Source organism: the organism of the source record quoted next, unplaced genomic scaffold, assembly GCF_019419815.1.
Source record: "Pyrus x bretschneideri cultivar Hongxiangsu unplaced genomic scaffold, Pyrus_bretschneideri_v1 Contig18, whole genome shotgun sequence".
Classification (NCBI taxonomy): Eukaryota; Viridiplantae; Streptophyta; class Magnoliopsida; order Rosales; family Rosaceae; genus Pyrus; species Pyrus x bretschneideri.
The window spans coordinates 3,093,885-3,107,626 of NW_025999479.1; the positions used below are offsets into that span (position 1 = coordinate 3,093,885).

The 13,742-nt window shown below is 36.3% G+C and overlaps 1 protein-coding gene across 3 annotated transcripts; it reads left to right on the top strand.

Annotated features, from left to right (window-relative positions):
• Positions 1-5,252: 5,252 nt before the first annotated feature.
• LOC103937894 lies at positions 5,253-11,565 on the top strand. 3 transcript variants are annotated; one of them, XM_009347868.3, is made up of 4 exons: positions 5,253-5,568; positions 7,162-8,201; positions 8,410-9,307; positions 11,087-11,565. In XM_009347868.3, exons 2-4 carry the CDS (start codon positions 7,233-7,235, stop codon positions 11,131-11,133), a joined length of 1,914 nt encoding a protein of 637 aa, XP_009346143.1. In that variant the 5' UTR covers positions 5,253-5,568; positions 7,162-7,232; the 3' UTR covers positions 11,134-11,565. The 3 variants fall into 3 exon arrangements, with proteins under 3 accessions (XP_009346143.1, XP_009346145.1, XP_009346144.1); XM_009347870.3 differs by having other exon boundaries at positions 5,254-5,568; positions 11,113-11,565; XM_009347869.3 differs by lacking the exon at positions 5,253-5,568 and adding an exon at positions 6,718-6,863.
• The last annotated feature ends 2,177 nt before the right edge of the window (positions 11,566-13,742 follow it).

Below are 13,742 nucleotides of genomic sequence, written 5' to 3' on the forward strand. Positions count from 1 at the left end.
TTGGTCAATTCCATGGTGAGCCTTTTTATGAGAGTTGGGAACATTTCAGAGATGTGCTGTTAAATTACCCACATCATGATCTACCAGAATGGCTGCAACTTCAGAATTTCTATCAAGGTTTAAATTCTGATAACAAGCGGATGATAAATGCTGCTAGTGAGGGTGATCTAATGACAAAGACCATTGACGAAGCTTCTACACTAATCAATACATTGGCCGCTAATTCTCAAATTTAGGGTACATATAAAGAATTATCGAAGAAAGCCGGAGTACATTAGATTGACACCTTGTCGGCTATGGTTGCACAAATTTCTAGTTAAAATGATAGGTTTGATAATTTAATGACTGTGAAATATGTGAAATCTTTTGATGTCATTTATGAAATTTGTGTAGGCACATTCAGGTATCAAGTGTCCAATTAGCAGTTCTTTTTCAGAGTTTATTCAAGAACAAGCCAATCAAGTAAACAACTTCAATAGCCAATAGTTTGATCTATTCTCAAATAAATATAATCTTGATTGTAGTCATCACCAAATTTTGTTTGGAAGAATAATCAACAAAATCAAATGAACCCACCTTTACCGTTCTAGAACCAATAAAGGCAAAAAGAATTCCATAGAAGATATGATAGCTCAACTGGCACAAACTACCAACACTTTTCCTTAGAACACCAACAATTTCATGCAAACAACTTAGACTTCTCTACAAAATTAGCAAGCATCCATATGCAAGCTAGAGGATCAGGTTGGTCAAACTGCCAATGCAATGGTTGAGAGACAAAAATGCAAGTTTTCGAGTTAAATTGAGATCAATCCCAATAATCAAGAGCAAGTAAAAAACTGTCACACTTCGGAGTGGTAAAGTTGCAGAGACAAAGGGTGAAGGAAAAGTGCAACCAGTTGAAAAGTTTGAAAATATCGTCACTGAACTGCAAGAGGAAGAACGAGTACATGAGAGCAAATTTTCCCCTCCTATTCCGTATCCTCAATAGTTACAAAAGGCTAAGAAAGATCAACAATTTTCTAACATTTTTTATTTGTTTAAAAAAGTTCACATTAACATTTTTTGGCTTGATGCAGTGGAACAAATTCCGAGCTATGAAAATTTTTGAAAGACATGCACCAAGAAGAGATTTGCTGAGCATGAGACAGTGATGTTGTCTAAAGAATGTAGTGCTGTGCTACAAAAGAAATTATCACCCAGATTGAAATATCCAAAAGGGGTTTTACTATACCTTATACAATTGGCAAATATTCTTTTGAAAAAACTTTGATTGATTTAGGAGCTAGCATTAATTTGATGCCATTTACTATATTCAAACAACTTGGTTGGGGATAAATGAAATCAACTTTTGTTTCTTTGTAGCTTGTTGATCGTTCAATTACCTATTGAAAAAGGATCATGTCAAGGTTGATCAAGTTATATTACTGGCAGATTTTCTGGTACTTAGCATGGAGGAGGATAGAGAAATTCCTATCATTCTTAGCTGCCCATTCATGGCAACTGCTGGAACTTTAATTGATATTAAACAAGGTCATCTCACTTTGAGGGAACGAGGCAAAGAAGTGGTCTTCAAGGTCTTTGAAGCAATGAAACAATCAAATGATTTGAAGAATGTTTTCTAGTTGATGTTTTGGAGGATGTTGTACATCATAAGTTTATGGAACTACATTTTGAAGATCCATTGAAAGTATGCTTAGCTCGTCCAAAATTGAGTACTAATATGAACAAAGACATTGTTGTCATTTCTTCCATGCCTAATTTAGCCATTCCACATAATCAGCAATAAAAGATTACTGTGAGGAGCTAAAATCATCCACAATAAGAATTAAGCCATTTATTGAGGGTGCACCAAAGAGAAAGTTAAAGTTATTGCTGACATACCTGAAATATACGTTTCTTGGTAATGCCGAAACTCTACTTGTTATCATTGATGTCAATCTCAATGAGTTGGAGGAATGAACTTTTGATGAAAAATGTATATTTCCATTTGAAGTTGTAGTGGGAAAGTAGCAGGTGCTACTTGTTTTGTTGGGTTTGCTTCCAAATTAAGGTTGTTGATGTTGGGAAACTTCTAATGTGTACTTTTTCAAAAAGTTTTCATTTCCATATTTGTTCTTTCATTAGCCTATCACCCTTAACCCCATTATAACTCGACAAAAGGCCTCTTGATCCAAAGAATTACTTGAATTTGATAGCGAGTTAGGTGGACAAGCAAGCATATATGTTTTAATGAGATCATTTAAGTGAAACACATTAACCCAGAAATATGTGTGAAAGAGTATGCTGGTGAGAAGGTCATTTGTTTGCATATGATGACGTTAAAGAAGTTTGGAATTCCATTGCCATGACTATTACACCTCAAGGATGATTGAAAGGTATTTGCTAACACTTGGAATATGGTAGATTTACTTGCTTTGTGCTTACGAAAATTCTTGATTGTTATTAACTCTTGATTGAGATTCTTTGAGGTCCACATAAGAGGAATGTAACATTTTCCATGCTATTACTTTTTCATGTTTTTTTTTTTATTTTGCTTGATGACTAGCAAAATGTAAGTTTGAGGGTATTTGATGAGTGCAAATTGTACTATTTGTTTTGTCCCAACTAATACATTTTCTGGTGATATATTGCAACTAAATGAATAAAATTACATGTTTTGTGAGATGAAAAAGTTCCTACTAGTTTCTTCAATTTCTAGTCAAATGAGATGGTTGGAGTTTTGTTTGAATAAAAAAGGATGCCTTTGACCAATGGTTTGAACAAGTAGGTTTATGTGTCATTGAATTCAATATTTTATATTTCCAATATTTAACTTATATGAAGAATGACAAAGAAAGGATTTGCAGGTGACTGGTTGTAGCCCTTTATCTTTTCATTTGCACGGAAAAGAGAAAGAGAGCTTTGCTTTCTCTTTTAATTTGTACGAGCAGCACGCTGACAAACCCAGTTTGAAAAGAAATTGAGCTAAAAGGATTTAGAAAGATAGGCACCCAAATTTCCGTCTTGATCTATAGTTCGTGGGTTCTTAGCAAGAGCATGAATTTGGATTATTGGTGCATTGCTTATTGGTGTCAATTGATTTGGGGATTTAGCCAATTCCTAATCTCTTGGAAGTTGAATTGAGCAATAAATTTTGATTAAATGGAGAGTCCAAAGAATCCAAAGAACCAACAACATACTTTTACTGTAGCTTGTAAACCTAAGAGATAAGATCAATAATAAATGGGTTTTAAGGTTAAGTTATTCGTTAGTTACAGAGAAGGAAAGAAAGAAGGAGAGGGCAAAGAAACATAAAAGGAACCAATAGTGAGGTTGATCATTATTGATCATTGAAGAAAGGAAATAAAGGGGAAAAGCAACCTGATCACCATTCAAGAAGGAAGGAAAGCAATAAGACTACAACAAGCTTGGTGTGGCAGAGCAAGGGGATTTTTAGGCTTTTTCTAAACTAGTTTTTCTTCTCAATTTTTATGGATTAAGTACTAATTTCGATTATGGCTTGGAACTAATTTCTTTTCGCTAGGGCTACGATGTAGCCTAACTATGAGTTCTTAATTTCTTAGTTTAATTGTTCATGAATTTTCATTCACTTTGAGTATCATTTTGCTGTGCTTATGAACTTGATTTTAATCTTGGCGATTGGCCACCACTTTGGTTTGATTAAGTGTATTTAATGCAAATTATCACAGATGCCATGTTGTTAATTCGGTTTTAGCGTTCTGCAAATGGTACAATGAATTCCTTGATGTAGATGCCATACACTAGGTTTTATATGGTCCTTTAGTTAGTTCCCAAATTGTTAATGAATTTGTATGTGTTTAGTAATCTAGATGCCATTGATTGTTAGCACATATGAGTATGCGTAAATCTAGATGCCATAGATCCTATATGAATTAGGAGAATTAGACCGTCAAATTGGATGATTACTCACTAATAATTAACTGTTGGAATTAAATTGGATTGGTTATGGTGAATCGGATGCTCTAGTGTTTTTGCAATTGAGTTATAAGTTGTTTTTTTTGTTGTTCTCCTCACTTATTAAAGCTCATTTCATTTTTACTTACAATTACAATTTTATAGTTCTTTCTCAAAGTAGGTGGTGGTCATCCCATGGCGAGAAAAACATATGAGAGAACCCCAATCAGGTATTTATAACCCTTGTTGCACCCCATAGGTTTTTCTAGCAATGGGATGACCACCACCTAATCACGAGTTGCAACTTGCGATGATCACCACCCTCGTCTTCGCCATCAAGAACCACGGTCCAGACTCCATTCGTCCACCATTATCCTCCAAACCCTTATGTAATTTATGAATTAGGGTTTAGTTTCCTCAATTTCGTAGTTGGTCAAATTTGGGTTTTAGTGATTTTGGATTTGGTAAATTAAATTAGCGATTTTGGTTTGGTAACTTGGTTTGCTAAATTTTCCCTTATATCAGTTGTATGATTTCATTGTTGTCTAAAGTTCCCCTGCATTTGGGGCCCTAGTTCGTGCTCTGTTTATTGTCCTTTTTTGATACGTCAAAGCCTACACATATCAAGTTTACAGACAATGAATGGGAATCAGAATCATTTTGATTCTTGAGTTCCATTGTCTATTAAAATATAGGTACGTAAATCATCTCACTTCTAAACTTTCCCTTGTGTTTACTTACACGCAAGGACTGGAAAAAGTGTTAGCTTCTCTTGCAAATCTGTAATCAAATACCTAAAACTCATGAATTAAATCAACTACAAGGGCTAATTGATCCAATTCTCTTCCCTTACTCTCTCTATTTCTAAGTTCTCCCATTCCTTACTTTCTCTATATCTTTCTCCGGGTTGTTGTTATCCATTTATTTAAAAATTTGCATCTTGGTTACACTTTTCCAGAAGTGATTTTTATACCACCCAACGTGTATTATCAGCTTAACGGACTATGCAGACGTTATCCATACCTTGATGGGCTTAAGAGCCTCTATTTCACGGAGCGCTCAAAAAAGTCCACAATTAACAGGCCCTGAGGTGCATCTCGCCGCCATACGACCTTTAACATGAACGACCTTGATATATTGTCGGCTTATACATTATTTTTTATTAAAGTACCCTACACGGACACCCATGACTCATCAAATAGGACAAGCATGAAATAGCGTTACGCCGTTACCCCCCAAAAACATTGTTGTTTGTTCTTCTAGTCTTTTGGCGCTTGAGTGTCTGCCGCAATTAACAATCGACAAAAATAGGTTTGTCGACTTCACGCGCTGTTTGTTATGCATCTCCAGTGGAAGCCCAGCGCTCCACTGCAAACCCCGCGCGTCGCGGAAGAGATTAAAGTGCATTCTCGTCGGCTGTCCGAATCGAAACCCCTAAAACACTGTCGTTTTCGTTTCACAGCTGAACTTCTCCACCCTCTCTCTCTCTCTGTCCCTCCTTCCTTGTTTGCAACGACGGCAGAAGCAGGAATCCAAAGAAAAGCACTTTTCCTTTCTTCTCTCTCTTCCCATTTCTCTTTCTCTCTCAAGATTTTTACTTGCTTATTTTATAGAGTGTTAGATCATCTCAACTGAGCAGGGTTTTCTGAGGTATCTATCCATCTATCTGTGTCCTCCTTTTTTGTTTTTTGCTGCCAAATTAATGCTGTTTTGAATATGATTTTGCCGTTTTTAGAGTTTGGATCTCATTGAACAAGTTGAATTGCCTTCTGTTTTACCTTTTTTTAGATCTAATTGTTTGTGTTGTGATGCTTACTCTGAACTTGGCCTTGGATATTCCCTTACTTTGATGAAGGGTGGAGTGTTTCGAATGCCGACAAGCCAAGGGTTTAGCTTTAGAGTTTAGCGTTCATAGTTTAGTATTAGGTGGATTACCAATTTCCAGAGAGGCCTATGAGGCTAGGAGGTTTTAGATTCACTAGGTTAAAGACCGAGTACTAGTCGAATATTCAAATGCCGGTTTACCAACCTAGAGAAAAGTGATTGAGGAATTTTAAAAACTTTTAAAGAGTGAAGTGATTGCTTTTTCCATCCCGGATTAGTGTCGGCTTTTTCGTTTCGGCCAGTTATTGTTAGAATTGAATACCTTAAAGTTGAAGTGAGAGCCTTATGGCTGTGTTTTAGGGTTTAGGATTAAGCGTTGGGTGGTTTAAAAATCACTGCTAGAAAAGTGTAACCAAGATGCAAAATTTTAAAATGAATGAACAACAACAACAACAACACGGAGAAAGATATAGAGAAAGTAAGGAATGGGAGAACTTGGGGATAGAGAAAGTAAGGAAAGGGAATTGGAACCCCCCCCAACAGTTGATTTGATTCCTGACTTTTAGATATTTGATTACGGATTTTAAAGTGGTAGCTAACACTTTTCCGATTCCTTGCGTGTAAGTAAACACAAGGGAAAGTTTATAAGTGAAATGATTTACATACCTGTATTTTAGTAGACACGGGGAACTCAAGAATCAAAATGATTCCAATTCCCATTCATTGTCTGTAAACATGCCCTTATATAGGAACTAGGTATTGGGATAGTATGGGTTTAGGGTGGGTGTGGAATCATATTCGTAGATGAAAAATGCATTGGTGGCATATGCTGCTGTTTATTTATAGTTCTTCGTATAGCTTTATGATTACTCATGAAGATAATTGTTCTGACCCAGTTTGAATTTGAATTGAGAGGAAATGGAGGGAGTAATTTTGGTAGCACTTGTAACCTGCTATGTTTTTGTTGGCAAGAACAAAATTGACCTGGGAGCACTTGTAACCTGCTATCTTTTTGTTAAAATCATAGTAGTCATCGTAGGCAATGCGATCTAGGAACTAATAGGACAATTTTAGAAAGAAATTTGGTGGAATAAAAGAGAGAGGATAATGAAGCATGGGAGGTAGGTTCTTTTGTCTCACTACCATATGTTTCGTTTATAATGTTTTTTGATTGGGTAGTCTTGGATATTCTTATTTTAGTGAAATCCACTCCTAAATCTTTTTTTTTTTTGTGGGAATCAGAGTCAATTATTTTCAGTTTAAAGGATTTAAACATGTGGACCTTTTTGTACTAAATAAGGAATTAAGCATTGAGTGGTTACTTGCTGTTGCAGTATTTTCCTTTATGTTATTATGTTTACTGTTTCTTTTTCTTATAAATGCCAAGCTAATATGTTAAAAAATGGTTTATTGGTGTAGTTATTTGATTCAGCTAAGAGATGAAGAGGTGACCCGCCCTGCTTTGTATAACATTAAGTTGTAGTCTGAACATGGATAAAGTGTCTTCTGACTGTCCATACCCAGGATGTTTCTTTTGTGTCATGAAGGAAGGGAACCCAAGTAAGCGAAGAGCCAGCATCCTGAAGTTCTTTAGAGAGCTTCCTGCACAGGATGACGATGGCCAGGTTCTTCCTATCAGTGGCCTTTGGAACACTGCCATGGCACATCCGAATGACCCTGAATTCATCGAGCTTGGCATCTTTGAGTGTATGGCTGCATTGATATGGAAGGGTCTAAAGAACCGTCGCTGGCTTTCTCATGACCAGAATATATACATTCCTTATTATGCTGCTCATATTATTGGATCATACACCATGAACATGGAAGAATTTGCTGCAAGTGCTGTTCATGCTGGGGTAATCCCTCCCTTAGTTGAACTTTTGAGAGGAAGGTTAACATGGGTTGAACAGAGAGTAGCAGTTCGAGCTTTAGGGCACTTGGCAACCTATGCCAGCACTTTTCCTGCCGTAACAAGTCATGGCGAAATTCTTGAGCTTTCGATTCAACTAGCAATGAGCTCACTGGAAATAGTCTATTCTCATTTTTACCAGTATGTTGACAGAAGGTTAAGCTATCACTGCGATCTGCTCACCCGCGGTATGGGAGGTGTTGAAATGGAGTCCAGAAAGGCAGAAGAGTGGGCGAGTCAGTTGCAGTGTTGGTCCCTCCAGCTCATTAACTGCTTTGCCTTTAAACCAGAGTTTCTTCCTACCATATGCAAGCCTGAATTCTTAACGAAACTACCTGGCATGTGGGGTGGGCTTGTTAATGAAAACTCACCAGCTGGTATCGGTTTATTAAGGACAATTTGCCATCATAAGCTTGGTAGAGGACCAGTTGCTGGCTGTCCCAGTATCATCGAATCTTTGTGTAATATATCTCGGTCATCAGATGATTGGCAGTATATGACCATTGATTGCCTTCTGTGGTTGCTTCAAGACCCTAGTACCTGCCATAAGGTAATTGCATCATTAGTTTTTTTTCATCTTTTAGTTTTTGTATTGTATGCACATGTTACATGTCATATAACTGATTTTTGATTAATGAGATTTTCATTTAAACTGCACTGCATAAATTAACCATTTTTTTTTTTTTTTTTTGCTATTTTGAATGATATCTTAATTTGTGAATTATAACATAATTAGTGCTACTGAAATCATTAAATAGGTCGTTGATAAGGCTGTACCTGCACTTGTTGACCTTGCGGAGATTACAACTCTGGGTGATCACAAGAAACTAGGAGATTCAATTGTTAATGTTCTTGAGGAATGTGTCCAGTCCCAAGGGACAGGACGTAATTCTTTTAGTAACCGAACGAAAGAATTGATCGAGGAACTTTTGAATTCCAGACAGAGATTGAAATGGGAAAAGAATATGCCTAAAGAGGATCTCCATATTAAACAGGCTGCAGCACTAGTGGTCAAGCTTGAAGGAAATTCTCTGTTCTCATCAGGAAATATATCTGGAGCTGCATCAAAATACTCAGAAGCTCTGGCATTGTGTCCGATGAGATCCAAAAAGGAGAGAGTTGTTCTGTACAGTAACCGAGCTCAGTGTCATCTTCTGTTGCAACAGCCCTTGACAGCTATTAGTGATGCTACTCGTGCACTTTGTCTTCACAACCCACTGAACCGTCATGCCAAAAGTCTTTGGAGAAGAGCGCAGGCTTATGACATGCTTGGGTTTGCAAAAGAGAGTTTGCTAGATGCCATTCTGTTCATAAACGAGTGCTCTCAGTCAAATGATCCTGATCTCTCATTGAGGCAAAATAAAGTTCCAGACTATGCTGAACGACTGGTTAAAAAGCAGATGCGTGCAGCGTGGTTATTTAGAGAAGCAGCTATCAAACATGGGGGTGTCCATTGTGAGGGTGATGCTGGTGACATCTTTGGCCGAGAGACTGATGATTCTGAATGGGAGACTGCAAGTGAGAGTGATATAGGAAATGATGGAAGAGATGAAATGGGAAATGAAGAGGAGGAGGATGATGATGATGATGATGATGATAGTGAATGGAAGAATAATGATGAGAGGAAAGAGAAATATGATAAGTCTTCAATTAAAGGTACCATTTAATGTGTTCAGTCGTGGCATTTAAGATTTCATTCTTGGCACGTTTAAAGAATTTCAATGTTTTAGATGTTTTAGTGAAGTAATGGTGGAAAATAAGCAAAAAGCCGGAATTAATATTGCACCACCAAACACGTTTATGTTATCAGTTCCTTCATTTCCTCTGATCCTGCTTGCTTCACCCTTCCAGTGCCTGACCATCATTTTGTTGTAGCTTCCTCTGTCCGTAAAGTAGCTTTTTATAGCTAATGTGATTGAACCACCTAATATTGTTTAGTGTATGTATATTACCACTAAGCCCTCTTTTAAAACCAAGAAAAAAGCAAAGGTACTTGCACACATGCACACATATGTGTTATTCTCTCTCTTGTTCTCTCTCTTTCTGTTTACGTTGTCCTGTAAATTGCCCCCATCTACTTTTAGATCACGTGGGAACCACATAATATGTGAAAATGTAAAAAGTTGAGTGAACAAAAATTTAAAATATAGGAAGTGAAGAAGTGTTCGATTTTGAATTATGACCTCTAACTGGCTTTCAATTTTGTGGACGGGCTTTATTAATCTTAGAACTAGTTCTCTCATTTGTATTTTCAAAATAAGTTAGAATTTTGAACCTTGATGTTCAAGCTATAAGAATAATAAATTGATTAGCCTGATGTATACCATCTGATTTACTGATTGATTCAGTTTGCATACTCCTCCAAAAATCGGTGATGAATGTCAAAGTTAACTCTGACATAGATTTTTAATTTTCAACGATTTTTTTTTAACCAAATCTTTCTAAGACTAATAGATATTTGAAATTTTAATCTTTGATGTATATTCTGATAGAATTGTCTAGCATATTATGTATCATTAACTGCAAACAATTCCATTGTTATATTTTTCATATACTTTCCAGCCAACAAAGAGAACAAAACAAAGTTTCCCGGCTCAACCCCTGCTTGGTGGTGAGCTTCTCCATGAGTTGTTGCCAACCCTCATAACCAAAAATCATATTCTTGTGCAAGTAGTATATCCATCATATAGGGCTACCCATCGTCTTGTGTCTTGGAGATTTCTAATATCTAATCAACAAAAGCGGGCTCTCAGAGCTGTCATGTGCATGACCATAATCTGACTTATTCTTGTGTTCCCAGTAGAAGAAACTTTGTATTATAAACTTTTAAAGTGATTATCACTTGTGCAAATACCATGCTTATGTAGCAATGACATAGATTACGAATTGCTGCATCTATCACTTCTGACTTCATATTAGAGTAGGTTTAATGTAGATTACATTTATGTGTTTTGGCTGCCCGTTTGCAGTTTTCTCTGTACACTAGTAGTCGATTATTCAGGCAAGCTTAAACTTGTTATTTAGAATTTTGGCTCATATAAAGTTGTTTGACATTGATGAAATTTATGTTTGGCTGCCTGTTCACAGTTTTCTCTCGTTTTTGGTCCATTAATTAGCCAAGCTTAAACCTGTAACTTAGTATTTTATGGTGTTAAAGCGTTCACCTAGCAGTCATATGGTTCTACCAGTTGATGATGTTATTGAGGTTTTTCAACTTTGAAGCTTTGTTGCATCTTACCTTGATTCCTTGTCGTGTCTATCATTTATTTTCTTCAGTCAACCTTTTGTTTTTTTTATTTTAAGCTTTAGCTAAATGTACCAAGCTTTGCTAAACGTACCGATGTTCAAGCCCGAGCCAATCCTTGCATTTTAATGGGGAAATATGAGATCATTGAACATCTAAACATTCTACATTGGAACCTTGATTTGTTACAGACCTAAAGCATGGATACAATGTGCAGCTTGCGGAAGATGAGCCATGAATTTGGATGCGGTTACCACTATTCAGACTAGAGCATGATGCAACGACAAGGACACAATGGAACCTTGGATGAATCTTTGATCCGAGTGATTGCATTTTCAGCACCACCTAGCCTTCCAGAAGTTTCAACCGTAATTTTTCGTGAGGGATTTGTCTTGTAAGAATGTTGAAGGAAACATGTTTTGGCCAATTTGTGTCAAATATTTAAGCTTGTTTGTGTTTATTTTGTTGTTGCTCTCAATTTTTTGTGTAAAAGTGTAGAAAATATGATATTTTTGAGCCTAGAGAGGAGGTGAGATAAGAAACTGTGGAGGTTTGGGTAATTTAAGAGGATTGTGTATACACAACTTTTGGGGGGGTTTTGCTTTGACTTTTGAGTGGCAATTGTGATTTTATTGTGCTCTCTCCCTATCTAATCTCTACTATTGCACCACTTCAGACTTACTTGTCCTACCAACTATATAAAAGTGATATAACGTAATTCACTAAAAGTGTGGTCTCCCCAACATTATCCTTATAAAAACACTATACACTAGGATTGTTATATTAACTACAGTAAAGAAGGTATGAAACCATCCAAATTACAGTGAAACATAAAAGATGAATAAGATGAAGGTTAGCGCTAGCTTTGCATGTATGTTAATGGGCATTAGATAAACCTATGCCTTAGAAAACAGAAAAGCATAATTGTTTGTGATCAAATTAACATATGCCTTATGGGATTGATCAGACCAATTAATTGGATGCAACTATGTTTTGTATGTGACGCGTTTAACATCAGCTCTACGAGTATGTAGTACCAGAGTGTAAATTATTACACTCAGTTTGTTCATGTAGCCACTTTCTACATGACTTGTATGTCTACATATTTTGATGAGCATATGATATTACTTGTTGAGATATTGTGATTTATCATACACTAGAAAATATTTGATTTTTACAGTAATTGATTTTCATCCTATTATGTATTATGATTTCGCTACGAGCATATTATTTACAGCTATTTAGACATTATGGTTACCTCGTATAACGCTGAAATGACAGTTTTATGTTGATATTGGGTTGTCATACTATAGATATTATGATAGTTTGGAAACTATACATGTTTTACAGCGAGGGATTAATATTTTACGAAAAACAAAGGTTTCTTATTAAACCTTTATTTTTGTCCACGCACAACTCTCTGTTTTGGGCCTCTTTAGGTCTTACGTAGCTGATTTACTTGGCGAGCAAAGGTTCTTTGGCAGTTCTGACATCCACACCAATCAATACAGGAAGTTTAAATTCCTATATTTTCTTTTGTAGTATTATCCATCCTACCCAGGATTAGAATATTCATACTGTTTTTGCACTTCCATCTATACTTTGACATTACATTTATGTAATATTGGTACACCTGCAATCAATACTCTCACTAATAGTTTTATATCTTGTTTTAATTTATTCACATTTTTACCTAACATTTCTATAATATGGCTTTGTCACCTTCTAGGTGTCAACTAACATTCCTTTACACTGGCGTTCATTGGATATTCAATCGCGGTGTGCCATCCTTTTTTTTAGGTTAACTCTCGGTGTGTCATCTTGGAAGTCCATTATCAAAAACTCAAATTGTTTCTATTATTTTGACATATGAACTAAAAATTGTTAAAAAGAATTTGACAGAGTGTAATTTGAGCCTCTTCCAATTGCTTTGCTCACAAGAACTTTATGTTTTTCATCCCTTTTAAAATGTCTACTAAAGGCCACTTCAAACTACATTATTATGGCTAGTCTAGTGTGAGGCTTATCTTACTCCCCTATCCCTTAGTGTAGATAATATTGTTTGTTCAAAAAATGAAATGTCCACTATAGAGCTTTTATGTCTTATACATCAATAATGCTCTTACTATGATACATCCAAAGACAAGATTATTCTACAAAATAAAAATTTGGATTAAGTACCTAATACCCTTGAATATATTTTAGTGTTGTTTGTACCATACTTGACCAATCCCGAAACTACTGAGCATCGGTCAACGTCATATCTTGAAAGACCCACTGAGGGGTTCATGTTGAGGAACCCTTGCCGAAGCACAAGAGTTTCCCTCCAACCAGGAGACCAATCAAAGCTCGACACATGTCAATGTCAGAATAAAGCTTATAGCGTCCCACATCGACCACAAACAAAAGCTAAAGATTCTCCTCAGCTATAAAAGGAGACCATTCTCCTACAATGAATCCCTAATGTCATTATTGTACTTAAACTAGTCATTAGAACTCACTAATGATAATTATGCTTGAACCAATGTATTTGTGTAAACCCTTCACTATTAATGAGAACTCCTCTACTTTGTGGACGTAGCCCAACTTAGGGTGGGTGAACTACGTACATCTTGTGTTTGCTTCCCTATCTCTATCTCTTTACATATGTATCCTCACCAATAACTGAAGCAACCGAGCGAAGGTCACAAACTTGACACTTTACATTGTTCCAAAGTCTTCACTGATTTTGTGCATCAACATTTGATGCGTAAGTGGGAAAAGACACTTATTCCTACTCTTTTCAGCTTCGTCAAGCTGGTTTCCATTGTTTGCACACTCTCTTTTGACTAGGCATCCTTCTCTAAT

What these genes read in the sequence shown, in the direction of transcription:
- LOC103937894 (XM_009347868.3), top strand. Translation starts at nt 7,233, where the DNA reads ATGGATAAAGTGTCTTCTGACTGTCCATACCCAGGATGTTTCTTTTGT. An exon ending in ACCCTAGTACCTGCCATAAG is followed by an intron (nt 8,202 to 8,409) that starts GTAATTGCATCA and finishes ATCATTAAATAG; the next exon opens with GTCGTTGATAAGGCTGTACC. An exon ending in TGATAAGTCTTCAATTAAAG is followed by an intron (nt 9,308 to 11,086) that starts GTACCATTTAAT and finishes GATTTGTTACAG; the next exon opens with ACCTAAAGCATGGATACAAT.